The sequence below is a fragment of the Pseudopodoces humilis genome, chromosome 10 (assembly GCF_049639895.1).
Source record: "Pseudopodoces humilis isolate 2021_Gansu_Grassland_sample_001 chromosome 10, ASM4963989v1, whole genome shotgun sequence".
In the NCBI taxonomy this organism is placed as follows: Eukaryota; Metazoa; Chordata; class Aves; order Passeriformes; family Paridae; genus Pseudopodoces; species Pseudopodoces humilis.
Window position 1 is genome coordinate 4,223,770 of NC_142209.1, and position 26,799 is coordinate 4,250,568.

The 26,799-nt window shown below is 48.6% G+C and overlaps 1 protein-coding gene and 1 long non-coding RNA gene across 3 annotated transcripts in view; one reads left to right on the plus strand and one right to left on the minus strand.

Annotated features, from left to right (window-relative positions):
- The window catches only part of TNR (tenascin R), a 74,296-nt gene that overhangs the window by 42,476 nt on the left and 5,021 nt on the right, over positions 1-26,799 (plus strand). For both annotated transcript variants that reach the window (XM_088060371.1, XM_005528709.3), the window contains 19 exons: positions 2,715-3,191; positions 3,622-3,885; positions 4,560-4,675; positions 7,056-7,206; positions 9,841-10,110; positions 11,818-12,003; positions 14,706-14,795; positions 14,908-15,171; positions 15,808-16,074; positions 16,185-16,304; positions 16,802-16,945; positions 17,574-17,693; positions 17,989-18,132; positions 18,742-18,872; positions 19,843-19,975; positions 22,964-23,115; positions 24,029-24,125; positions 24,877-25,038; positions 26,634-26,797. In XM_088060371.1, the coding sequence (XP_087916497.1) occupies positions 2,715-3,191; positions 3,622-3,885; positions 4,560-4,675; positions 7,056-7,206; positions 9,841-10,110; positions 11,818-12,003; positions 14,706-14,795; positions 14,908-15,171; positions 15,808-16,074; positions 16,185-16,304; positions 16,802-16,945; positions 17,574-17,693; positions 17,989-18,132; positions 18,742-18,872; positions 19,843-19,975; positions 22,964-23,115; positions 24,029-24,125; positions 24,877-25,038; positions 26,634-26,797 (3,452 nt within the window). The remainder of the gene's footprint in view (positions 1-2,714; positions 3,192-3,621; positions 3,886-4,559; positions 4,676-7,055; positions 7,207-9,840; positions 10,111-11,817; positions 12,004-14,705; positions 14,796-14,907; positions 15,172-15,807; positions 16,075-16,184; positions 16,305-16,801; positions 16,946-17,573; positions 17,694-17,988; positions 18,133-18,741; positions 18,873-19,842; positions 19,976-22,963; positions 23,116-24,028; positions 24,126-24,876; positions 25,039-26,633; positions 26,798-26,799) is intronic.
- On the minus strand, positions 102-2,797 carry LOC148183654 (uncharacterized). The gene is made up of 3 exons (XR_015773339.1): positions 2,661-2,797; positions 2,241-2,284; positions 102-460 (listed from the first exon to the last, which is right to left on the minus strand). It is a non-coding gene; the product is annotated as an uncharacterized LOC148183654 (long non-coding RNA).

Genomic DNA, 26,799 nt, shown 5'->3' on the forward strand with positions numbered 1-26,799 from the left:
TGCCATCCTGTTAGCTCTTGCTGGGGACTGAGGGCTTGAGTGAAAGGCAGGAGAAATAATACAAAACCTGATGATGCCACTCAGAGTGGTGACAGGAAAAACAGTGTTTACCCATGATGGGGCTGTGGCTTTAATGAAAAAAACTTAGCTTAAGTCTTCTAAGCCAGGAAAACCCCTGTGAGGGCTTTGGTCACTTGAGTGCCCACTCCAAAAACTCCATAATGGAGAGAGAGCTGAACCCCCCTTTAGGGATGAAATTACAGCTGGTTAGGGGTAAGCAGGGGGATCTCACAGCTCTGCAGTCCTTCCAGCACTCAGACATCTGCCACTGCTTGTGGGACAGGGAGCAGAGATGTAGCTGCTGCTCTCCTAAGCTGTCCCTGGGCTGAAGGCAGCCCCATGGGAGCTGGCAATAAGCCTCTTCATCTTCTTTGTAGGAGGAGCGAACACATCTGAAAAGCTGAGTTTGAAAAAAAAAAAAGGATTACAAAATACAAAAAATACATTAAATAAGCAAACAAAACCTATAAAAACAAAAAGGCACAAAACCATCAACATGATATTTCATCTGAATAAGATGTATTCTTGTGGAGACCTCCAAGAGTTCCCATTAGGGTTACTCCAATAAAGGCAGCCCCTCGTTTCACCTCAGCTGTCCCTCAGGGTCAGGAAAGCAGCATTCAGCTGAAATGAGATGGGTCAGGAAGGTTTGGGCTAGCAGCTGCATTTCCATGGTGCAGGAGCCAGCATATTGATAGTTTTCCTTGTCTTGAGGAAGAGGGGATGTCTCAAAGGGCATCCATCCCAAATGCAGCCCAGCCCTGCTTGTGGCTTCAATGCACCAGGTCTCCCTGCAGGGAAGAAAACACTAAGCAAGGAGAACCACACAGGACATCTTTCCAGGGGAAAACTGCTTTTCACACCAAGAACAGCAACAGAAAGGAAGAGAAATAAAAAAAAAAAAAAACAAAACAAACTTTTACCCCCAATACTTCCTGCATTTTGTTTTAAAGTTTTGCAGCTATAGTGTGATTTTTTTCCAGTGGTACCCCAACACCTCTATGAGTAGGACACATGAGAATGAAATGGGTGAAACCAATGCTCAGGTCACAAGTTCCACCAAAGGTGTGTTGGTCAAGGAGGGAGAAACAAGGATGGACACACAGCAGGGTGGCTTGGGCTGGCATCTATCATGTGGCCAGTGGAAGTCAATGTGTTCCCAGCCATGGCTTCAGTCCACATCCCTCAGAATGCCACATTCATCTGCTGCATTAATAACTGAGACAAAACAGGAAACACCAGTCTGTGCAAAGCGAGGGTTAAAATCACGTAGGAAATGCTATGGGAAAACCCTGTTTTAAAGGAATTAATTTGAAACCTTGATGGGTCTATTTGGGTTACTTGCAACATACGCAGACAGTCCCATTAAACATTCATTGCTTGGTGGAGCCCCCACTCCCATCACAGATGTGCCAAGTTAAAACTGGAGTAATTCAATTTATTTTTACCAGAGTTCCTTTCAATTCACTGCAGTGCAAAGGAGATCAGGATCCCTACCCCACCACCCAAAGCACTTCCCTGAGGAAAGCCTCTTTCCTCCAGCACACTTAGAAGCATCCTCTCTCATCTTTTGATAACTTAACTAGAGGCTGAGATCTGAAGACATCCTGACTGGCATTCCCAGTATTTGCAGTTTGGATGGGAATTGTCCTGCAAAGTAACCCAAATGGGTCTGTCTGGCACAGCATGTAACTGAGCTGCTTTTACATGTGCACCTGCTACATCCCCCATTGGAAGAGCTGCTCAGAAAAGTCAGCTAGGATGGAAAATGTAGCTGGGGACTTGGGGGGGGTCTTTGGGGTGCAAAGGTTTCCCATGGTTTGGAGGAAGCACAGAAAGGGTTTCTGTTCTTCCTTGGTTCACATGAGGAAAGGCTATGAAAATCAGCAAGGAAAAGTTAGCCTGCCTAGGATGAACCCTTAGCTGGAGCAATGGCTCTGTTTCAGGGCAAAACTGGGAGCATTAGTGTCAGTGACTGGTGCCTTCATCCCCATCCTCCCTCCTCACCCCAGAGCATCCTGCGCAAGGCTCACAGCTAAAGAGGGGGCATTAGAGGTGCTGGCCACAGAGCCCAAGTGCTGTCCCTGCTTTTCCACAACTTCAATGTGCCCAAAGCCAACAGTTCTGTCTTAATCAGGTTCACCAGGATAGGGATGAAGATGACGCCTTTGGGTACATACCTACTTTTTATAGGAGAGCGAGAAAGCAAATGGGGATCTCTTATCTATAAAAAGGAGAAGTGGGTAGATGTGAGACCAGAGGAGTCATGGCTAATGCAGAGGGTTTGGCCAGGGAAGGTTTTTTTCCCAGTAGGAGGTCTAGTTCCTATCAACTGAGTGCTGAACTGGAGAGAAACCAAAGGGAACACCTGCACCACCACAAGGCTGATGGCACCCATAGTTACAGAAGCAACAGCTCCCTAGGGAAAGATCCACCCGAACCCCACCTCAACCCCGTACCACAAATTCTTCCCCTTTCAGCCCTAAAGGTATCAGTTCGCCAGAGCTGGGCATGCCCAGAGGGAGGACTATCCCACCCCCCGACACACACCTGCCCCCTTCTCCAGCCCTTCAGAGGGCTGACATGAGACCAAAACTGACCTCTTTCCGCCTCTCGCCCGGTGGGTTCTGACCCTCGGTCCTGCATCCTTGCAGGGCAGCTGGATTACATCCCGCAGTGCAGCGGCCACGGGAATTTCAGCCTGGAGTCGTGCAGCTGCGTGTGCATGGAGGGCTGGGCAGGCAGCAACTGCTCCGAGCCCCGCTGCCCCCGGGGCTGCTCCAGCCGCGGCGTGTGTCTGGAGGGCCAGTGCATCTGCGACAACGACTACGGGGGCGAGGACTGCTCGCAGCTCCGCTGCCCCGCCGGCTGCGGCTCCCGCGGGCTCTGCGTGGACGGCGAGTGCGTGTGCGAGGAGGGTTTCACCGGGGAGGATTGCTCCCAGCTGCGCTGCCCCCGCGACTGCTCGGGACGGGGCCGCTGCGTGAACGGCACCTGCGAGTGCCAGGAGGGCTTCGCCGGCGAGGACTGCGCAAGGCTGCACTGCCCCAACGCCTGCAGCGGCCGGGGAGTCTGCCGGGATGGGCTCTGCGTCTGCGAGGAAGGCTTTGACGGGCAGGACTGCTCAGCAGGTAGGGGTGGGGGGGGATGCGTGAGGAGAGCCAGATTTGAGTGCACAAGTAAGGGTTTCAAGGTGCCCAGAGTCCCATAGGAGTACCGTGAAGCCTGGGAGAAATCCGTACCCAGCAGCGCGCATCGCTTAGGACACACTGAGGCCCCACTGTGTGGCTACCTCCCTGTTATCCCTGTCCCCAAAGACATCATGGACAAAAGTCTGGGAGGTGAGTAAAAAGCCAGTGAGGTTCATCCCGACATGGGGGCTAAACCCTTAGTGCAACAGGTTCTCCTGAGCCTTTACCTTGCTATAGCTGTTCAGACAAACACAGATGGCACATAACCCCAGCCCGTGTCCCAGCAGCAGACCTACTCAGCTTCCCACAGCAGTGGAAGAATAAGCCACGCACATGCTGACACTCTCTGTACCTCTGCCCTTCCCACCAGTGTCTCCTCCTGAAAACCTGCGGGTGACGGGGATCAGCGACAGCTCCATCGAGCTGGCTTGGGACAGCCCCGGGGCAGCCACCGAGTACGTGGTCTCGTACCAGCCCGCGGTGCCAGGGGGCACCCAGCTCCAGCAGAGGGTGCCTGGGGACTGGAGCAGCATCACCATCGCGGATCTGGAGCCAGGTGTTGCCTACAATGTCAGCATCTATGCAGTCATCAGTGATGTCTTCAGCATCCCCGTTACCTCCAAGGTGATGACTAGTAAGTATCCTACCGCACTTGTCCTTTGTTACCCAAGTATCCTGAGGGGATGCTCAAGTTGGCTCGCTTTTTCCATAAAAACCTTCTACCAGCAGAAACTTGAGCCTTAAAAATAAATAAATAAATAAATATTTGTTACATTACATTTTTTTCCTCAGAGAAAATACTACAATATAACATGGAAGTCTCAGGTTCTCCTCCCACTCCTGAATGGATAATTTCCCTGTGATGACTCCCCATGATACAGGGAATAGTGCAGCAAGAGGAGATGCTGCTGTGCATCAGGAGAAACACAGTCCTGACCAGGATTGTGATGCACAGAGGAAAACAGGAGTATCAAGCTGTAATACCAGCTTCCAGAAGGGTTTCTTGGAGACTAAGGATACAGAGGGCAGGGGAAAAAACAGAAACTATCCGGACACCCCTCTGCAACCCCATCAGTCACGCTGTTCACACAATGGTGCAGTGGGATGCTTCAGTGTCCATAGGTCCAGGCATTTCCTTCTTTTTCTTCCAACCCACGTGGAGCGGGGAAAAGGGAATTTTGCTAACAGTTACCAGAAGTTTCCCTGGTTTTGTTGCCCAGATAACAAAATACCCACAGGGAGCAGGGTGGGTACCACAGCATGGGCACACCCACCCTGCTCTGCTCACCACCCCCTGCTCCCTTCCAGACCTCGCCACACCACAGGGGCTGAAGTTCAAGACCATCACAGAGACGACAGCAGAGGTGCAGTGGGAGCCCTTCTCCTTCCCCTTCGACGGCTGGGAGATCAGTTTCATTCCCAAGGTACTGCTGCCACACCCACGGCATTGCTGAAAGCACTCAGTGAGTGGATCCTAAATCAGTTTCCAATTACCCCCTTCCCAAAATACCCAGCCTGTGTTTGCCATTTGTGTGCTGCACATCAGACTCCCCAGACACTGCCAGCCTGCAATTCCCCATAAGTTTTTGTGTCAAGACATACATGTCCTCAAAGAAATATCCCCCAAAAAAATCCAGTGATGGGAAAAAAAAGTTTCCATGCCTCTTGTTGTTTCTCTCTCTTTTTTCTTTCCATCTCCTTTGCAATGACTCTTTCTCCTCCTCCTCTTCCTTGTCCTGCTCTCTACACTAAGGTCCCCAAAGCAGCCTGGATCAAAGCAAGCAGCTGCTGGCTCTCAGACAACAACCTTCAACATCCCCGAGTCACACGCACACTTAATTCCTGCCATGGAATTTTAATCGCAGTGACGAGCAGGTAGAAATCATGCCAGAAAAGATGAAAGGATAAAAATGTTGCCCTAAATACCCCGTGTTTTCTGTGCACAGCAACAAAAATTGTACATCAAGTATTTAATCTATATTCATAATTTCTACACCATTTAGCCGTAAGTATAGCTTCAATTGTATTTGGAGCCTCTTTACGAGAATATTCAAGCTTCAGCAGTAAAAGAAATGCTGATTAAGGGCTCAATTATGATGTTTTCACTTGTACAAAACCTTCACTGGAATCAAAGGCAGCTCTGGGCAGTGGAGAACTGCAAAATTTGGCCCCAAAGTTTTAAATACTCTTAACTATAAAGTATCATTGTACAGCACAAAGTAAGGGCCCAGTTGCCTTAAATTACTCAATTCTCTCATTTCCAAAGAGTTTTTAGAAGATTCTTAATGCAATGTTGGCTATATCCACATGCAAATTGTGTCAGAAGTTGAAGCTCAGGTCATGCAGATATAGATCCTGGGATAATTTTCAGTCACCATCAGGTGATCCTTCAGGATTAAATCTGAAAAATATAGCAATATCAGAGAAAAGCTTTTGGTAGGGAAAAATAGCTCTTCCAAACATTTCACTATTACTCAGGAATTAAGGTGAACAGCATCCCCCTGAAGCAGATCAATGTCAACCATTGGTCCTCTTTTCTGTTTTTAAGCTTAAGCTTAAAAATATGTGGAAACGTTTTGGGATTTAAAGGCAGATAAGATGCAAAAGGATGGTTGTTCCTGGATGCAGGGTCTTGGGAAGGGAAGGGATGTAGCTCACTGGGCTTAAAAGTTCTGAAATCTATGAGTCAGGACATAAAGTCACAGTCATGCTCCTGCCCATCAGCTGCCAAAATTGTCCTCTCTGGAGTCTCTATCAACAGCATTTCCCCTAAAATTAGGCAGAGGGTGCTGTGTCCTTTACTGCCCTGCAATCAAAGCTTGCTTGGGTACATGCCAAAACATTGCCACACCTCAACCAAACCCAAAACCCATTCCCAAAGGCTAAAAACAACAGTCATAACTGCAGCATCACAACTGTGGTGAGAAAAATTGACCTCCCTGTCTTCCCAAAAACTGGGTGAGAAGATGCTGATTTGGACCTCAGTTGCCCAACGAGGATGCTTGCAGCTTCCTGCAGAGCTCTTTCCACTCTCCTTCCATGGTGCCCACGATGCTCTCACCCCCACAAAACCTGGGTCAGGCAAGATTGCCCATCTGCTGCCTGCAGTGGGGATGGGGTGGGGAAAAGACAAAGAGAAGACAGATTTAGCAAAGAAAATTAGGAAAGGTAAAATGGCAATTGATAGCTAAAATGGAAGATTTCCTGTTTAATGAGAAAAGAGATGAATATGAATTGAGAGTTATGTGCAAAGATTTGTTTAGCATGTTAATAGTGAAGACAGCAGCAAGAAAAGATCCTTTGTCCAAACACTGGCAGGAAAGGTGACATGTGCAGTTGTTTAAAGCCTTACAGTTTTTCAGGGCAAAACCACAAGGCATAAATGAGTGTACTAAAGATGGTTAAAAAGGAGGGGAAGGCAAAATAAAGACCTCACAGCTTCATACCTATACATCAGCAACAAAAGGCTCCTGGCACCTGAAGAGCAGGAAAACAAGTCTAGCCAAGGCTTTAGTGTAATCATCTTCCCTCTTCTGGAGAACAGCAGAGGCACAAATGGCAAAATACAGAAGCTGGGGAGGGAGGAGGAATGGGGAGGATTTTGCAGCCAAACAACACGAGTGCTCCACGCTTGGTGGGTGACTTCATCCCAGGTGTCTCCCTCTGTGGTGGGGTGTGACAGTGTGATTTGAGGATGCAGAGCGGGCTGTGGAAGGATGGGGGGGCAACTCCTCTCCATGCATCAGTGTCCCCCAAAACACCAGTTGATTGGTGAGGGTTAATGCTTATTTCATTCCCTGACAGAATAATGAGGGTGGTGTGATTGCCCAGCTCCCCAGCACCGTCACCACCTTCAACCAGACGGGGCTGAAGCCAGGGGAAGAGTACACTGTCACCGTTGTGGCCCTGAAGGAACAAGCCAGAAGCCCTCCCACCTCCGACAGCGTCTCAACCCGTGAGTGAGCCTGACCTGGGGGCAGCACAACAGTGCCCAGGGCTTGGCCCCAAAAATAAAGTTCCATCAGCAAGAGCAGCTGGCACCACATGGGCAGGGATGAAACTGGCGGCACCCAGGTGCCCAAACATTGCAGCAACAGCTTCTTCATGAAGTATTTTGTCCCTCTCTCTCCTAAATTGCCATAAGTGCAGAAACCCTGGTGAGGTTAATGGGGTTGGGAGTGAAGACTCAGTTGTGCTTTTATTGTATATCTGGATAAATTATTCTTCTCTGCTAAGCTCACATTTTGGAGGCTGGATGCCGTCAAGAAATGTATCTACAAATGTATTACTTACTCATATATAACAGATTAATCCTCCCACCTGCTTTTATGTCACCAAATGCCCTCAACTCCCACCTATTCAGGCAAATCAGGCAGTAGGGCGGGGAGCCAGGAGCAACAGCATATCCCCTCCTAACCAATTTGTTTGCCCAGTCACTGCTCCACCCTGTAGACCAGAGAAAATTCAGGTGGGTCTTCTTGCTGAAGGAGATACAGAGATGGGCAGGGCTCACGGGGGAGAAGAGACTCTTCACACTAGATCTGTTGCAGTCTGCCTTGAAAGCCAGGCAGACGTCTACTACCTCCATCTGAGCTGTTCTAAAAGGAAACAGCACTTAAATAGCTGCCGGAGGGTTGTAATAAGGTGCTGCTAATTGAGACAGCAGTGAGAGTGAAGGGAGGGTCCCTCCACCGCAGCAGTTTGTTTCAGGTCTGAGCTTCTCCAGCACAGTCCTCTCCTCCTGCTTTGCTGCAGCTTTCAGCTCGATGTGGCTTAATAGAGACATCTCCTGGTCAAGCCCGAAATTTCCTTTCCCTGGGAAATCAGAAAAAATAGAAGCTGGTATTTCAAACTCAAGGGTTGACCAGCGCAGGTGGAGTGGTGGGCTCCCGGATCTGTGCTCCATGAAGGCATCCCTATGCTGGCATGTCTGCCTTCCTCTGCAGCACCCCCAGAGCTTTATCCCCATCACCTCGTTCTTCCTCAACACCTTGTGCCAGGATCAGGCAGCAAAGGCATGGTTTTATGCTACACAGATAAGTAGATGTGGATCACCTGGATGACTGGACAACATGAAGCAGTTGGAGATTGAGGGTATGCATGACATGGTCCTGGCCAAGCCGGATGGCCAGCTCCTACCTGAACACTGGTCTTCCCAGCTGTGCTCCCTCCTCTGCTGTTTTGCCCCCAGATCTCACCTTACTACTCCAGATTCCTCCCTGTCTTTTTCTAATCCTCCCTGCTCCTTCCCACCCCTGCCCACAGGCTTGTCCCCCAGAACTTCCAACCCTGAGGTGCAGCATTCAGCAGACCCCTATTATATACTGTCATTTTCTAAGTTATATAGTACATTAGGTATATGTATATGTGGCATAGCCTAAATTACAGTACTAAAGTGGGCTTTTTCACCTACCTTGTGATCATCTAAGTGATAAAACAGGCTGCCCAGCAGGCCTCATGCATGAGCACTGCCATGACACAGAAGTGATGGCAAGGCTTGGCTCCATCCATCCATCCATCCATCCATCCATCCATCCATCCATCCATCCATCCATCCATCCATCCACACAGTGGTTAAGTCCTGCTGGACTCAAATCATTCATCAGCCAGGCTTGAGCCCAGGATGTCCAAAGGTTGAGTGTTGGGGGATGTGGAAGAAGGAGGGGCCCAAATCTCTTAAAAAAAAGCAGAAATGTCCAAAAAGGTCTCCCAGTAGATCCTTTGTATGAATTTATCTCAAAACCTTTTACCTGAAAGGTTATTTTGGACACCCACCATAGCCCCATACCCAGTTACAGGTTCACTAGAGCAGTTGCATTTTCTTCTTTCTTCCCACTGCCAAGACACCAGCAGCTTTATGAGCTGATCCCTCAGTTTAAGGACAAACCAGGAGCTGGCAGCAAAGCAGAAACATTTCTAGAGGCATTCCTCAGTTCTCAATGCTTGGATCTTGTCCTTGGCCCCACGTTATTTAACACATTGTCAACACCTTTCAAAAGACATAATACTGTTGCTGATAAATTTGCCAATGATGGAAAGGCTCAAAAAAGAGTAAATTGAGTAGAACATCAATAAAAGTTGTTTGGATAGTTTGAAGAGTTGGACACAAAGGAAAATTACATGTTTTTCAATGCAAAACTGCAGACAGCTATCTAAGAGCAAAGAAAGTGTGTTGCAGTTAGATATAGGAGTTTTATATCCTGGGAAGTACCACCTTTAAAAACCAAGGAGGATTTATTGCTGACGACCAGCTCAAGAGAAGGGCATGAGTTGCATTATAGCTGTAATGGGTGTCAATGAGAGACCTGCTGGGTCCTGCTCTGGTGTTCACAAGACGTGAAGAGGGTTCAGGAAAGAGCCAGGATATTGGGACAAGGGACCGGGAACCCATGAGGACCAAATCCCCTAAGTACCTTGGGGTCAGTGTCTTGTCCCTTGCCACCTCTCTCCCTTGTCCCCAAATACTCATTCCAGCCGCTTTGAAGGTCAGGTTGAAGCATCCCTGTAGCTTGATGTCCCCAAAGCTTCCACCTTTCCCCATCCAACTCTCCAAAAATAACAGGTGCCCGTTTCCCCCCTCCCCCTGCAGTCATCGATGGCCCGACGCAGATCCTGGTGCGGGATGTCTCCGACACGGTGGCCTTCGTGGAGTGGACCCCGCCGCGTGCCAAGGTGGATGCCATCCTGCTGAAGTACGGGCTGGCGGACGGGGAGGGCGGGAGGACCACCTTCCGCCTGCAGCCCCCCCTCAGCCAGTACTCCCTGCAGGCCCTGCGCCCCGGCGCCCGCTACCACCTCGCCGTCAGCGCCCTCCGGGGTGCCAACGAGAGCCAGCCAGCCTTCGCACAGTTCACCACAGGTAGCTAGCTGGCCTTGCTGGGAGAACTGAATTTTTGAGCCTCTGGCAAGCATGGGAAGATGGCTTGCTGCCATCTGCAGATGGGCTGTCCTGCAACAAGGACGTATCCAGAGAAAAACTGAGGGTGTTTTGCGTCTGGGGTTTAGTGATACCTGTTTTTCCCCTGGTACAAGTGAGCTGGTGTTTAATGTGGTGTGCTAGGAGGAAGAAGTGGAATGAAAACGCAATGTTTAAGATGCAGGGGTGAATGGAGACGCCTGAATGCTGGTGCCTTGCATGCTGTCACAGAGCAAGGCAGAGCAAATGATTCAGCTCACCCTAAAATACACACCCTAAAACTGCCCTCTGCCCCTCCACTGCTAGTGGCTGTTTAGCCACTAAACCTCCAGTGCCAAAGGTCCTCTCTATGCCCTATGCCTCACAGGGATGCTCATATGGTCCCAGGGTGATCCCAGATGCCAGTGATGAGGCATGGATGTACTCAACCCCCCCATATTTAGATGGCAAACCCCAAGCCAACCCCATCTTGGCCATATCTTGCTGCAGCATCAAGGCTGAACCTGCCTGGGACACACATCCCAGCTCCAGTGCCTGTTCAGACCCACACCTTAGAACTCTAGAACTCACAGTTTATGTCCCTAAGAGCACCCACAGCTCAATGCACAGTTCTCGAAAGCACCAAAATGCTCAGCACAGGTCTTGAATTCGAGGCAACACTTGCTCCCACTCAGCATCAAGAGCCAAGGCAGGTGCCTTGACCAAGGAATCAGCAGTCAAGCAGCTGAAACCAGCACAGCCAGAAACATGGTTATCTTACTGTATGCATTCTCTGAACACCCTAAGTGGTCGGTAAAACTTTAATTAATGTTAAGCCTGCAGATAGCTAATGGATTTAATTTACCGTGCCATAAAGGAGGAGCCAGAGCATGTATTTCTGTGCTGGTTTATGGTATATAAATTACTTTTCATGTACATTACTGCTGGATATGAGGCTTCTCCTGTAATAACTGTGATACATGAATTGTGTGTGTACATGTCGTTATAGATAAATATTTCAGATGAGATACTTGCCCCAGCTGATTTGCTGAGTTGGCCTTCCTTGCTTTTTTTCTAAAAGGCAACATAAAAATACCGCCCCCCCGAAACTCAGATCCATCACCATTACCCATTGTCCACTGGTGCCCAGCCCCAAGCTGTTGCTCAGCAGAGTTTATTGTGCAAACCAGAGCAGATTCAGTGCACAGCCTAAGCAGCACCAATAAACAAACCCTTTGGGCAATGTCTGAGTGTGAATGAGCCTGTAAAGATGCTCAAGGTTTTCTTCTAAAAGCAGTTCATGCTTCAAGCATGGCTACTACAGAGCCCTTTTTCTCTTACTCACAGTGCCTCAGTTTCTTTAATATGGGGGAAAAGAGTTTTCTTTTTGAAACAACATGGAATTAGCTGCCAAACCAAGTTACTGAGGATGCTGCGAGTGCCCAGCATTCGCTTCACTCTCCTGGGTGGCACTCGCAGTCTGTGCTGAGCAGGAGGTGAGAGCAAATGTTCCAGCCCTTCCTGCCAGGATATGCTCTGGGGAGGAGGAACCACAAGTGGGATCTCCTGGATGTCACACCCAGGTACCCCTCCACTGCTGTCTGGCTGTGCCAAGGCCGCAGGGTGCGTTCCCAGCGGTGAGACGGTGCCTCTCTCCCTTGTGTTGCGCAGAGATTGATGCCCCCAAGAACCTGCGGGTGGGCTCGCGGACCCCTGCCAGCCTCGAGCTCGCTTGGGACAACAGCGAGGCCGAGGCACACAGCTACAGGGTGGTCTACAGCACCCTGGCCGGGGAGCACTACCACGAGGTCCTGGTGCCGCGCGACACCGGTCCCACCACCCGGGCCACCCTCGCAGGTATGCGTGCACCCACGCGCCCTTCTTCCCCCTTCATCCTCCTCCCCTCAAGCAGGTAGGGCAATGGACAACCCAAATCAGCACCAAGACTCAGTTGCCCATGTGCTGGCACGTGTTTGAGATTGTTTTGGAGTTTACTATCTACTGGAGAGAAGGTTTACCTTGGGATAGAGCTCATTTTCCCTTATGTGGGTACACTTCCAAGGAATGCTTGGGTACACCTCCAGCAAGGATCTCTCCAGGTGGCAAATAGAGCTGGCAAGGAACAAAGTGAGCAATGACAAGAAGTCTGTTTAGGGTGATCTACAGAAAAATATTATTTCACCCTGCTCTTTCTCGCTTGTTTGGAAAGAGCAGTGGGTGATGATGCCCCGTGGGCAGTGATAGGGAGCCAGGCTGCCTGAGTTTTTTGCCTTTTTCCAAATTGGGCTCAAAGCAGACCCAAATCTAGAGATGCTGGTTTTGAGCAATTCCTGTAAGTGGTACATTATTCAGGCCAGAATAGGGGCTGCAACACCACCCACCTCCCACTGCCAGGAAAGCCCCAACACCTCATGCAGCAACACAGCAAAGCACCATGTGAGACGTGATTTCCTTGTTTTTTTGCTAGAACTCTTTGCCTTATGGATTTGCTACTCTGGTGGCATTTTCTGAGCAACGAAAATAATTACATGCAAAAATATTCTCCCATTCATCTTGAAGTTCTTCAGTATGGCAGGACACCAGGTTCTTCCATGCTGATCCTCTGCCTTCCTAGGACCTTCCCAGGGCTCAGGAATCTGCCATGTGGATTTATAGGAGAGAGTTCAGTGGGAAAGTCAAAAGTTAAGTTATGGGCAAGCTGCAGAGTCACAAGAAAGGCTGGAGGGCAGCAAGGCAGTTAGAGCAGTTACCTTGAAAAATGTGGAATGCAGAAGTTTGGGCTGGTTTCTTCTGTGCTTGTGATGAGGATACGTGGGGAGAAGTAGGATGAAATCAAAGACTCAGTGCTGGACTCCTGCTAGCTTTCCTTTAGGACATTTCTAGGTGAGAAGAAGCATTAAAAATGGGAAAAATTCCCCTCCCTGGGCAGAGGCACAACAGTGACACACTGTGATGATAACCATGGCTTGACTTGAGCTTGTCTTGGAGTATGTGGCAGCCTGAAGTCTCTTCTTTTTCTCAATAAAACTAAAAAAGCTGCCAAGGCCTTGCCAGACTCAGGCAAGGCTGCAAGAAACCCAACCAAAGTGGGCTGCAGAGATGCAGATTCTTAAGTCAATTGTAGAGAGTGATTTTTTATATAGTGCCTCCATCATCATGCAAGTACATTACTTCCAGTCCCCAGGGTGCTAGGTAATAAACAATTAAAAAAACAAAACAAACCTAGTCATAGCAGAAAATAATGAAAAAAACATTCTGCTAGCAAAAAGAAAAGCTATGGTAGTCACAGTGTGGATGGGACATGAACCTCTCACAGCTTTATTATGTACAGAGTAGTCATATCCTCCAGTCTTGTTGGATGTTGTGCAAAACCCATTGGGTTTTTTTCCCAGTCACCCAGGACCTGGTGGGATCCGTGGTATGAAAGCAACCATCAATTCTTTCAGCCAGTCTCATCTACCTGCAGGAAAAGCAGCAAGGAATGGCACTAAGCAGAGTTTATTGAAGATTTACACTTAAAAGTGCATCAAGCTTGGCCCTGACCCATAATCTCTCTTAAAAATCAGCATTTGCGCAGAAATAACCATAATCTTGCTCTTCACAAAAGAGCTGGGAGAGAAAAGGTTTATATCCTCCTGCTCATTTCTTCCTTCTCCTTCCCTTCTGTCAGACTCTTCTTTCCAGAATACTTGTGACACTTATTGAGCAGGGCCAAGGGGGTCCATCTTCTCCCCACCACCAAGACTGCACTGTAGTAAGAGAAAAGCAGGGGAGGAGAGTGTCCCTCTCTCCTGACCTCTTGGGAAAGGTTTTGGTGGCTCCAGGGGATGCTGCCCCTGGACAAGGCATGGTGAGGCTGAACTGGAGAGTTTGTGGTTTTTTCTAACTTTGTGGGAAAGATCATGAAGCACAGGGAAGAGGGGAATAAAGCCACCAGCAGCCAAGCAGAAGTGACAGGCAGAGGCAAGAGATACCCCGTGGAGATAAAGCAGTGCAAGAGGAAAGGAGTTGGATGAGCTCAATTCCCAAGTTTCTTCAGAGAGACACCTCAGGACATGTCTACTCCAAGGAACAGCCTTGAGTCAGCTCCCTGAAAGACTGCACCTTTCCTAATTAATGTGCATTTCATTTACTATGCATAATTTATTTCTCTCCAAGACACCAGGCCTGTGACAATATTTGATGTTGCCTCACTTTGGACAAAAATATAGCTACTTTATCGTTCCCATCTCGGCTCACACACACAAGAGCTTCTGTCTCACTGCCAGCAATTACAGCAGACCTCAGCAACAACTTTTAAAAATGGCTTGTTTCTGAGCTAAAATAATCCAAATTCCCTGTCCAAAGGCTTCCACAGGGCTTTTTCAAAAGGCTCAGCTTTTCTGCAACGTGCAGAGGAGCTGCTGACCTGTGGGAGAGCTGCTAACCCCAGGGATGCTCTGGAGGGTCCTCCCCTGCCCTGACATGTGGGAGGTGGAAGAAGGGGTCACACACCCCCTGAGGTCACCCTGACAGGTGCTGCTCTCAAACCCCTTCATGTTCTTTGCACTCCCTGGTAGATCTGGTGCCAGGAACGGAGTATGGCATTGGGATTTCAGCCGTGATGGACAGCCAGCAGAGTGTGCCAGCGACTATGAATGCCAGGACTGGTGAGTTTGGCCCCACTGCCTTCTCCAAGCACAGCTGGCTCCTATGGCTCAGATGCCCTCATAGGACAGTCCGTGCATGGGGACAAAGCTCTGCACCAACCCTCTCCCACAGAGCTTGACAGCCCCCGGGACCTCTTGGTGACAGCCTCTACTGAGACATCCATCTCACTGGCTTGGACCAAAGCCACAGGTCCCATCGACCACTACCGCATCACCTTCACCCCTGCCTCAGGAATGGCCTCTGAAGTGACAGTGTCCCGGGATGAGTCACAGCTCACCCTCTCAGAGCTGGAGCCTGGGACAGAGTACACCATCTCCATCATTGCTGAGAGGGGACGGCAGCAGAGCCTGGAGGCCACTGTGGATGCCTTCACAGGTAGAGAAACACAAGCTGGGTTGGGGGCAAGGGCACAGACCAGTGCCAGCCCACTGCATCCCTGGCACCAAAACCCTTGAGGTGGTGGTGGGAACGAGAGCTGGGGTCAATGTGTCCACACAGAAGCAGTTGACCTCAAAAGGAGGATGGCCCTACCAATGTGGTGGCACAATCCCTTTGGCCAGCAGCACTGAACACGCTTTGCTGGAGGGTCCCAAAAGGATAAGATAGAGCTGGGGGAAACAGACAGCCCTCTGCTGTCCTCTGTGGTCAGGGTGGCCTTTGTGTCCATAAGAAGAAATGGGGGGGGGGCCTCACAAGGACCCCTGGCTGAAAAGTCTGCAGTCATGAAGTGCAGACAATACATACCACCTGTAGTGGGACAGTTCCATCACCCACCGTATGCATCTGGTACAGAGGATATTTGCAGGTGAAGCTGAGAAGAGCAACATTTTCCCCTTCCTGGTTCTGCCTCTTGATCCCAGCACAGTTTCAGATCAATGGAGAGCCCATATAAAATACATAAAAAGAAGCTTTGCCACTTCTTTTAAGTATTTCCCATACAAGCACTGTGAAAAACATGGAGGTAAGGATCTGCAGACAGTTGGGGTTGCACCTCTCCTCTCCATCTTCCAGGTGTTCGGCCCATCTCACAGCTACACTTCTCCCAGCTGACATCCTCCAGTGTGAATGTCACATGGAGTGACCCATCCCCACCAGCAGACCGCCTCATCCTCACCTACAGCCCCCGGGATGAGGAGGAGGCACAGCAGGTCACACTCGATGGCACCCGGAGGCACACCAGCCTGATGGGCTTGCAGCCATCCACCGAGTACCTGGTGTCACTGGTGGCTGTGCATGGCACCATCAGCTCTGAGCCTGTCGTGGGCTCCATCACAACAGGTACCACGGGACACCCCCCACCAGGCACGGGACATCACTGGGGAGGGCAGGCAGGGGCAAGGGGAGTGGGCCTGCCTCCCACAGCTTTTCTTTGTGCTCCCTCTCACCAGGGATTGATGCACCAAAGGACCTCAGGGTGGGCAACGTCACCCAGGAGTCCATGATGGTCTACTGGAGTGCTCCCATTGCTGCCTTTGACCACTATAGGATATCCTACCGTGCTGCCGAAGGTAATAGGCCAGACCACTCCTGTTCATGCCCTGAGCTCACAGCTGCCAATCCTCCCTCCATCTGCTGGCCCAAGCAAGCCACTAGGTCATCCTCACCCAGGCAGCATCTCAGTGCCTTGGGCAAAGCGACCAGTAACTGGGATTGGCTACAGGGCAGAGGATGGGGTGTCTGGGATGAGGATGGAAAGGGACCACTGCAGCAGCTCAGCACAGAGGGGTCCCTAGCAGTGTGTGCTCCCCAGAGATGGTTAAATTCAGGGCTCAGTCCTGAAATCCCACCTCCCTCATCTGCTTTGACTATTTCATCTCCCTTGGCCCCAATTTTGTCAATGATGCTGAAAAGGCCAGGCCAACAGAGTGATGGGAACATAGGAGTGCACCTGCACACATGAAACCCAGTTACACTTACAGTGTCTTGTAGAACTGTCCTCCCCTCCTCCTGAGCCCCTGGGATGGGGCCAGCTGTGATGTCCAAGCTCTTGGCTCCATCTCTGCAGGGAGGACAGACAGTATGGCCATCTCCAGGGACGCCACCGAGTACACCCTCCAAGACCTGCAGCCAGCCACCAAGTATGAGATCGGAGTGAAGAGCGTGCGGGGCCGGGAGGAGAGCGAGCTGGCCTCCATCACTGTATACACAGGTGGGAAGGAGCTCTTGATGGGCAGGGAACAATCAAACAGGTCCAGCTCTGCGCAGGGCTGGTAGTCCCTGCTTGCACTAATATTCAGGTGACTGAAAGCTGGACCTCACACCAGCCAGATGCAAGCTGGAGATGATAAGCAGGGCTTACAAGGGCTCAGTGTGGGCTTTTGAAGTATGTCTCGGCAAAGTTTATCCCAAATATGCATGGGTAGTCATGGGTAAAACTGATAAACCTGTGTACCAGGCAGAGAAGCCAGAAACATGATGCTGGGAAATCATGACAACCTTTCCTAAACAGAGTACAAATTTCCAGAAATAATCCCTAAGGAAGCCCTGTCACAAACAGCATGTGCTGCAAGAATAAAACCTTCTGCTATCGTCAGACTCCTCAAAACCTAAAGAAAACCCCTAACATGCCAGACTGGGCATCAAGGAAAGAGTGGAAGAGCAGCCCAGGTAGCAGAGTAGCACAAGCTGTGACATCTCTGCCCTCCAGCTTGGGCAGCAGTAACTTCTGTGCAGGCACATGTGTCTGGGCAGCAGGGCAGGACATACGTACAAAAAGCCTTTCCAGTTTGTACTCCAGTTTCCTAATGCCTCCGACTCTGGATCTCTCCCCCATGCAGCCATGGATGTCCCCCTGGGGGTCACAGCCACCAACATCACTCCCACCGAGGCGCTGCTGCAGTGGAACCCGCCGCTGTCAGAGGTGGAAAGCTATGTCCTCGTCCTTACGCGTCGTGCAGGTACACCAGGGCTCTGTTTCAGCTCACCTCAACCTCTCTCCCATCCCAAAGCCCAGGGCTCAGTGGGTGCCGTTCACAGAGGGAGTAGGGAAGGAGCCCTTGCCTTGGGTTTTATAGGGATTATGGGAGAAATTAGACCACCCTTCAGCCTGAACAGCACTGCTACAGCTCAGCTGCACAGTACCTTATGGTGCTTCAGCAATAGAAGTGCTTTTATTCATGAAGTCATATCCAGAGACACATTTTGGAGAACCACCTTGAACGTCTACCCTAACTCATCTCTTTTTGCTTACAGTTTCAGGAGAAACAATTCTTGTGGATGGAGACAAGCAGGAGTACCAGCTGACCAACCTGCTGCCCACTACCACCTACACAGTCTCTATGTATGCCACCAGCGGGCCTCTCACCAGCCAGACCATCAGCACCAACTTCACTACTCGTATGTACAATCACTTCCCTCACTCGTCCCTAGCCATGCTCCCACCCCAGGAAAAGCAGCCAGCAAGACTGAGCTGGAGCTCTTGTTACACAGCGTGGGCATAGAGGTAGCCATGTGGCAAAAGGACATAAACACCAATCCCAGATACCAGTGTAGGGCACAACACAAGAACAGAATTCTGATCAACAAGCATCAACCATTATTTTCACTCTTTCAACATCTCTCCATCCATTCATCCCTTTCTTTCAATGATTTCCCTTGGATGTGGTTTCCTGAACAGACCCCTGACCGAGTCTTTTTTTTGCCCAAGGCCATAGTCCAGAAGAACACGACAACCCATTTTGCTCACAAACAGCTTGACAGCACATGAATTTCACAGCTGCTACCCTTAAGGTGACACACAGGTAGAGGAGGATTTCTAGAGGGCTTGCAGAGCTCTGTTCAAGACAGGGAAAGGGTGATGAGGTCTTGAAACTGAGGGTGAGGATGGACTTTGGGCTGTAGCTCAGTGTTGTAAGGATGAATCCCAGTGTACTGAGTCGGAAAGCAGGGTTGAGGTGGTTGTGTGTGAGAAATTGCACTTCCCTGGCTGCCTATCCACTCTTGCAGTTTTGGATCCTCCAACAAATCTGACAGCCAGTGAAGTCACACGACGGAGCGCCCTGCTGTCCTGGGTTCCTCCCGTGGGAGAGATCGAGAATTATGTCATGACCTACAGATCCACCGATGGCAGCCGGAAGGTGAGTGAGTCCTCACACCAAAGAGGCTCATTAGGTCAGGGAATAATAAGACCATGGTAAAACGAGCAGGAGAAGCCAAAGCAAAACAATGATGCTCACCGGCTCAGGAAGACCAGAAGCATAGACACTACTTCCTGATAAGCAGGATGATGGGAAAAAGCAAGAAGAGATTGCCTAAGGCAAAATGTTTATGCACATCTGGCCTGGGCATAGAGGAGTTACCTGGAAAGTTTGGAGGAACAGGGGAAATTCACAGCTTGTGAAACACAAGCAAGCTGAGGCAGGAGAACATTATTCTGCAGAGATGCTAAAAATGCCATTTGCCCTTCCTGCAAAAAGGAAGATAGGCACAGACAGCTAATTAACCCTGCAATACAATACATTTGATTATTTAATGAGTGTGTCTACATCTGCCTGTCTGGAGGTGCTGCAACAAACACTACCAGAAATACGTTATGGCAAATAGTCTGGTTTCCTTTGCTGGTGTGATTGGCTCACAGCAGCCAGAGGATAATAGCTTTGCAGAAGGGAGTCAATAATGCTGTGTGGCACTGGCCAACAACCAGAAAAATTAACATGACAGGGATCAATGGAGTCAAAACCAGCTGATAACCAGGTTTGACCAGCTCTATTCCTTGAGTTGTTTGGGCAATCAGTCATGTTTTGTACTGAGGGCACACAGGTCCCAACAGGCCTAGTAGACAGAGGACACAGACTGCAAACATTTAAATCCGTCTCCAAACCAGGTTGCTTTCCCCTACCCAAACCATTCTGAAATGTTGTCTATATTGACTGATCTCACGTTCACTCCGTCCAGGGGTCTAAGCAGTCATGCAAAGCTCCTCGGCCAGGCTCCAAGGGCTGTGGTAGTTTGTGGCTTCCCTTCCCTCCTCACTTGCTCTTTAGGCTCCCCATCGCTTTTCTCATCTGTTGCTCTTGGTGTCTACCTCCTTCTGGGACCCATGTACAGGAGCTGATTGTGGATGCTGAGGACACGTGGATCCGTCTGGAGGGGCTTTCTGAGACCACAGAGTACACGGTGCACCTGCAAGCTGCCCAAAACGCCATGCGGAGCGGCCTCATCTCAACCACCTTCACCACAGGTGAGGACTCACAATGCATCCACTCAGACAGGTGGAGGTTGGCCCACATATCATGCTGGTAGGAATGGACTGCTCTTGGGGACTCTCCCTCCTCAGGCAATGATCCTCCTCTATGATCCATAGAGGGGTACTTACAATGCCATCACCCACAGTGCTGCTTCACTACAAGAAGTGAATGGCTGAAGGATCTATGATTCAAACACAAGACCCAGCCCAGGGCAAGGGGATTTGAGCTTCAGACCAGGAACCAGACCAGACCAGGCTCTCTGCCTTGCCCATGTCCATCCTCAAGTGCATAAACAGAGAAAAAAATACTCAATGAAATCAACAACACATATCAAAAGGTATGCTCCTGGGAGAGGACTCAGCCAGTGTCTCCATTCTGTAGACATGATCTGATTGCTCACAAATATCAAAGAATCATATAATATTTTGGGTTGGAAAGAATCTTGGAAAGAATCTTAAAAGGTCATCTAGTTCAATCCCCCTGCAGTGAGCAGGGTCATCTTCAACATGGTCAGGTTGCTCAGAGCCCTGTTGAATTTAACCTTGAAAGTTTTCAGGGTTGGGATATCCCTGGAAATATCAAGCAGGTGCATCTCCACCACCACCAGTGGAGTCACAGACAGGAGAGCCAGCACTTTATCTAATTGCGTTATTCCTCCCCACTCTCATTCTAGAGCATTCACAATCCACTAAGGCACTAAAGTAATGGGAATGGTTTCCTTTCAAAATCAAAAGGTGGGCATCCACTCACCACAACCCTCACAGACACAATACTTACTCTTCCAAGAATGAAGTTTGCATGAGAATGTCACCATTGCTCCCATCCTCTGCAACCACTCATAATAGAAATTATACAAAGCAAATTGTCCCTCATTCTCTTTGAAAAGCATGGCTAGGCCAGGGCACTTACAGACAGAATGCATCTTGTTCAGGGCTGAATCCAACCGTGGTTTTCCTGAGCGTCAGCAGCACTGAGAAGTCTCAAGACGATGTCCCAAAAATTCCTCCCATCTGCGCTGCCAGTTCAATTAGGAGAATTTTCTTTGAATCTGCTCTAGATACACTTCACCATCTCAGTTACATGCAAAGGTCCCTTCACCTGCTTTTAAGTGATAACAGAAACTATTTACATCAACAAAAGAAGAAATTACTTCTCTAATACACCTACAAAATAGGCTTTCCTGTTATTCTTGCTTCTTGCACATGCACATAAAGCCAGTACAATTCAGGCAGGTAATGAAAAAATACACGTAATCTTTGAGGCTGCTCAGGAGTCAGGGATGAAGCTGCATGGGGGTGACTTCTCAGGTGGGATAAAGCAGCACAAACCCACTTACATTAGGCAAGGAGAGCACCTTTTCTATCAAACAGAAGTGTCAGACCTCAGAAACGCTAGTCTCCATTGCCAGCTGATACAGCATCCGATACATTTAACTTGTTTTGAAGATGAAGATAAGCATTAGTAACAAGTTGGTTCCTCCCCACTTACCCCAATATTGATGAGACAGAAGCAAGCAGGAGCAAGGCAATGCAATCCATGGACAGCATCTCTCATCAAAGCATCCAGATCTGCAATTCAGTTTACTCTGGCACTTTGTTTATCAAGGCACTCTGCAGAGAACAAGGACTTGTCCTTAAGGACAACAACAACAACAACAAAAAAGCCACCCAGGCTTAATTTAAATTGTTTTACTTCCTTCTGCTTACAGTACACATCCCGGGGTTCTTCTATTCCCTCTGACATATTAATAGCTCAGCCTCTTTTGTTTAATGTTTGCATAAGGTTCTTGGGGAATTGTATACAGATGAGACAAAAGGAAGAAACAGATACAGTATTTATAATTTATAGTGGTTTGAAATGTCTTTCAAGGTCTCCTTGGCTCTTAAAGATATGAATACAAATTAAGAAACAAGCAATCTCCACAGAGCTCAGGGGAGCCCAAAGTGGTTGTCGTTTAAAAAGTTTTCATTGTTGGATAATATTAAATACAAACAATGTCTCGCCAGACTGTGCTACAGACCATGAAGATGGGGAGAAAAAAGAGGGGATATTTGGACACAGCAATGACCTCCAAGTCTTCAGGTCACAAGGTGGGGGGAAATACACCCAAATGGGAATCAACAGACAAGGGTTGTGCTTTGGTCCTATGGGGCACTACACAACTGTGATGGACACACACAGCATAGAAGATTTGAAGGTCCCTCCCACCTTCTCAGTTTGTTACAGACATCTTTGAAAACCACATCCACATTGCCAGCTCTGCACTCCATCATCCATACATACCAACACCAAAGAAAAAGATGTATTTCCCTCTTTCGTCTTAAATAAGAAAAAATTGTTCCCAGAGTTGACATTCCAGTACTGGCAGAATAACTGTCATAATTAAGACTCTCCTAAACTCTGACCACAGAATAAGATGTTTCCTCATTAGAGAACACCCATAGCACAGCCCATGCTACCTACCTCTAGCATTTCACACAGCCTCATTCCTGCTCAGCTTGCAAGCGACAATTAGCTCAGCGTAAATCCACCATCATTTCCAAGGGCATGGAGAATCAGGAGAATCCCCCTGAAATGAGTAACATTACAAAACTTGATTGGAGCTGGCAATCCTGAGAGGAGAACAGATTTTGGTATTTTCACAACTGTCTAAATATGCTGGTGATAGCTTAAACCCCAGGGTTTCAGACATAGTGCAGAAAGATGGTCCAAGAAGTGACATCCCTCATCACTCATCGTGATGTTACCATGCACTTTTCCAGTATATGACATATGGAAGAATAATTAATATAGGCACACATTTTTTTTCCAGTTAGTCCTCTGAGGTTGATGGCAGATATAAAGTCTCAGCACCTCGTGGAATTACTTGGAATGCAGAAGTCAAGATAGACTTTTCCTGGATTGTAATTAGTGGAACCTGAGGCACGGGAAAAAGATGTCTCTTTGCTTGAATTTTACCTTTTATTTTTTTAATTTTGCAGGAGGACGTGTCTTTGCTAACCCTCAGGACTGCGCACAGCACCTGATGAATGGAGACACGCTGAGTGGGGTCTACACCATCTCCATCAACGGGGACCTCAGCCAGCGGGTGCCGGTGTACTGCGACATGACCACCGACGGAGGTGGCTGGATTGTGAGTATCCATGTGGCTGTCCTGCATGTCCCCATCACAAAGTAACTGAGCCCCTACCAGCAAAGCACAGGAATGACAGCAGGCTCAGCATCACACGCTTCATTTCCCACGCCACAGGGAATGGCCCACGCTCCGGTAATAATAGTTACACTTGGAGAAATGCCCTTTGATTTATTTGACACGTTTGCAGGGCTTCTGGAAAGCAAAATCTGTGAGTGAAGCTGATTTATTGTTCTAGAAATGAAATTAATGGCTGGTGGCTTTCACGGGGAATGATTCACACTGCCTGAAGAAGGAGCATGTCAGGCATCACCCCAATTGAGTCTGCATAGGAGAACTTTAGAAACAAATGCCAGTTTGGCTTTTGAACTGTACAAACACTGCTTGTCTTGACGTAGATGGACTGACAGTGTAAGTAAATAATGCCATGGTGCTTTGATCTTATTCATGTCAAACTCTTACTTACACACATTACACAAAGCCCTGTTAGATGTATAGTCAAAAGCAAAAAAATGGGCTTCCTCAAATGCTGATTTCTAGCCAGTAAATTTCCCTCTCTCTCTGCTCCAGAGTATCCCCTTGGATATCACAGAAATAGCCAGCTCAAAGAAGAATTATGTACTAGAATACATAAGGCAGTATTAGTTAAAGCAGAAACCTCAAAGGCCAATTTCTTCCTATTCTACCATTGATTTGCATTGGACATTATCTAATATCTCTTTGGTTTCTACACCTGCACATGAATTAATCACATGGCTGCAATTAATGTTAACTGGATGGGCATTGCATTTTTCTCCCCTGAAAGGCACAATGGAAAGAAAATTATTATCTTTACCTTGTGTGTCCAAAGCCTGGCAAAGCCATTTCTCATCTCCATCGTTATGATTTTCCCCCTGGTCTTCCTCCACATCAGGTCTTCCAGCGGCGGCAGAACGGGCTGACTGATTTCTTCCGGAAATGGGCAGATTACCGGGTTGGCTTTGGAAACTTGGAGGATGAGTTTTGGCTGGGTATGACCTTCCCCAGTTGCCTTTCATTGATGTGTCAAACCTAAGTTCCATGTGCACTGTCAGCTGTTGGCTCCTTGCCCTTCACCACATTCCTCTACATTCTCCCTCAGAGTTTTCCTTCTGTTTATTCCCTGCCTTTCACCTTAGGAACTCATGCAGAGGCACACCACATAAAGGCACACTCTGAAGATCAGCAGTTCCCTAGTTTGCTCTGTCTGGGAGAGAAGCGGGGTATGCTGTCAGTTTCATGGACCAAAACCCATCACTGTCCATTGGATGACCACAGGTTGCACTGGTGGCCAGAAAGTCAGCTGTCCAATGAAAGCAGGAAAGGAGTGAGTGGAAGACAGCACAGCTCTGAAATTGAGTGTGCTCCTCCAAAACCTGAACATGAGCCAAAGGGACCTGCAGCATAAACACACTCTGGCTTGTATGGGAGCTTAACAACAACATTAGTAGCACCAGGGCTCAACAGATGAATGTTCCAAGCTTCAGCAGCATGAAGAAATCTGAGCCTGGGCCTTGAACCCACCACTTATAGACACAGGGAAGTGAAGCTCGAGTGGGGACAGAGAGCTCAGACCCCAGCAATGCTGGGAGATACACAGACTCACCACAACTGCTGCTGCTCTTCAATTCCTCTCCTTGCTCTCATTTCCCACTGCTGTTTTATTTGCCTAGAGCTTTCCTTGTTTGTTCACAGAGCAAATCTGGGCACCAGCTCTCATTGGGTGTTTCACTGTCTTGACAGGCTTGGACAACATCCACAAGATCACGTCCCAAGGGCGCTATGAGCTGCGAATAGACATGAGGGATGGTCAGGAAACAGCATATGCCTACTATGACAAGTTCTCCATTGGTGACTCCCGGAGCCTCTACAAACTGCGCATTGGGGACTACAATGGCACTTCAGGTACAGCCTCATTGCTAGCAAGGATCTTGGGAAATCCTGTGACTGCTTGGTCCAGGACTGTACAGGAAATCACAACATGAAATCTCACTTGTCTAGAGTGACAAGACAAAAACCCATAATCCTTTCTGCCGTCTTGCAGTCCATTGTGTAAACCAGGCTGATCCCACTAAGGACATGGAATTTTCCATTGGGGATTAGATACTTAATATCAGAGACATTGCAGTTCAAATAATCAGGTCAATCGTCAGAGGTGTCATCTCACTTGGCAATAGCCACAGCTGGCTATTTATGTTGTGCTGGAGGCTGTATTTATCGCCTTTCCACAGCTATGGAAAAATCTGAAATCCTTTGAGCAATTTCCTCACATAAAGGAACACTGCCTGGTTTTGCAAGGACACTGTCACACCTGCTTGCTTGGTTGATCCAGGAGAGTTAGAGTTGCCCACTAGAAATGGGTGGGTGCTAGAGGGAGGGCACAGGAGATCTCTTCCTCAGGAAGGGAGAAGGGGTACAACTGTAGCCCTTTCATCTGCGTTAGACGTGCCCAGTGCAAGCCTCCGTGACAAAACTTCCACTGTGTACTAGGTGGAACCCCACAACATACCCAAGATGCAGAAATTTCCCTACTCAATACTAGTTAGTTGCCTGGAAGTGACAAGAATCTTAATGGTGTGCAACAAAACACTTGCTCTAAACTCAAATCCCAGGGCAGAAGGCACCCAACCTACTGCCAAGGATGGCAGTAGTAGGGTCATGCAGACATGACTCTATCCCATTCCTCATGCAAACTCTGCTTCTAGCCATCCAGCCAAGGAGCTTCTGCTCCACCTTGAGCTAAGGGAGCCAGGGCTCAACAAATGGTTCATTGCCAAGAGGTTTTCTAATAAGTCTCTCCATGGCTGGATTGCACACAGCCAGCATGGGTCCACTTCGTATGTCCTTAGGGATTACCAAGGAGCATATTTAGAATATCTCCTTTAAGTACATCATTCAATTGATCATATTTTACTCCAGCTTTTCTTTCACATAAAAGCAGCTCTCTAGTTATCTAGTGAGGGTGAGGTTAGAGGTTTTGGTGGAATAAGACATCACACAGCTTCCAAAAACATCTTCCCCTTTTCCAAAGAGAGGAAAGAGAGGCCACCAAAAGGTGGCCAAGCACCTTGGTTCAAGAGATGAAAGTTTGGTCTCCTTTGAGAGAAAAAGCTCCCTTTGGCTAACAGGAAAGAAGGAGGCTGAATGCATCCTGAAGTTACATAGCAGAGCCAAGCCTTGGGAAATCTGGGATGCCAAAATCTGGGATTGAATTAATTTCTGAAACACTGAAATTCAGATCCAAACACATGTCCAAGCACTTTATCCGACAAAGCCAAGAAGCCTCTAAGATCTGCTATGGTCTGCACCGATCCTAAACAGACAGCAGAGGACCTCAGATGAACCAATTGTGAACAACTGCAGCTAACGCTACTCCCAGACTGTCAGCTGTTAGAGTAACTGATTGGAATGGTTGCCACATAACCAGGATATCCTAATTTCCTTGTGAAAAGACCAGATAACTCAGACTCCATCACCTTTAATGGCACCTCTTTCCACAGGAGACTCCCTCTCCTATCACCAGGGACGCCCCTTCTCCACCAAGGACAGGGACAATGATGTTGCTGTGACCAACTGTGCCATGTCCTACAAAGGAGCCTGGTGGTATAAGAACTGCCACCGCACCAACCTCAACGGCAAGTACGGAGAGTCCCGGCACAGTCAGGT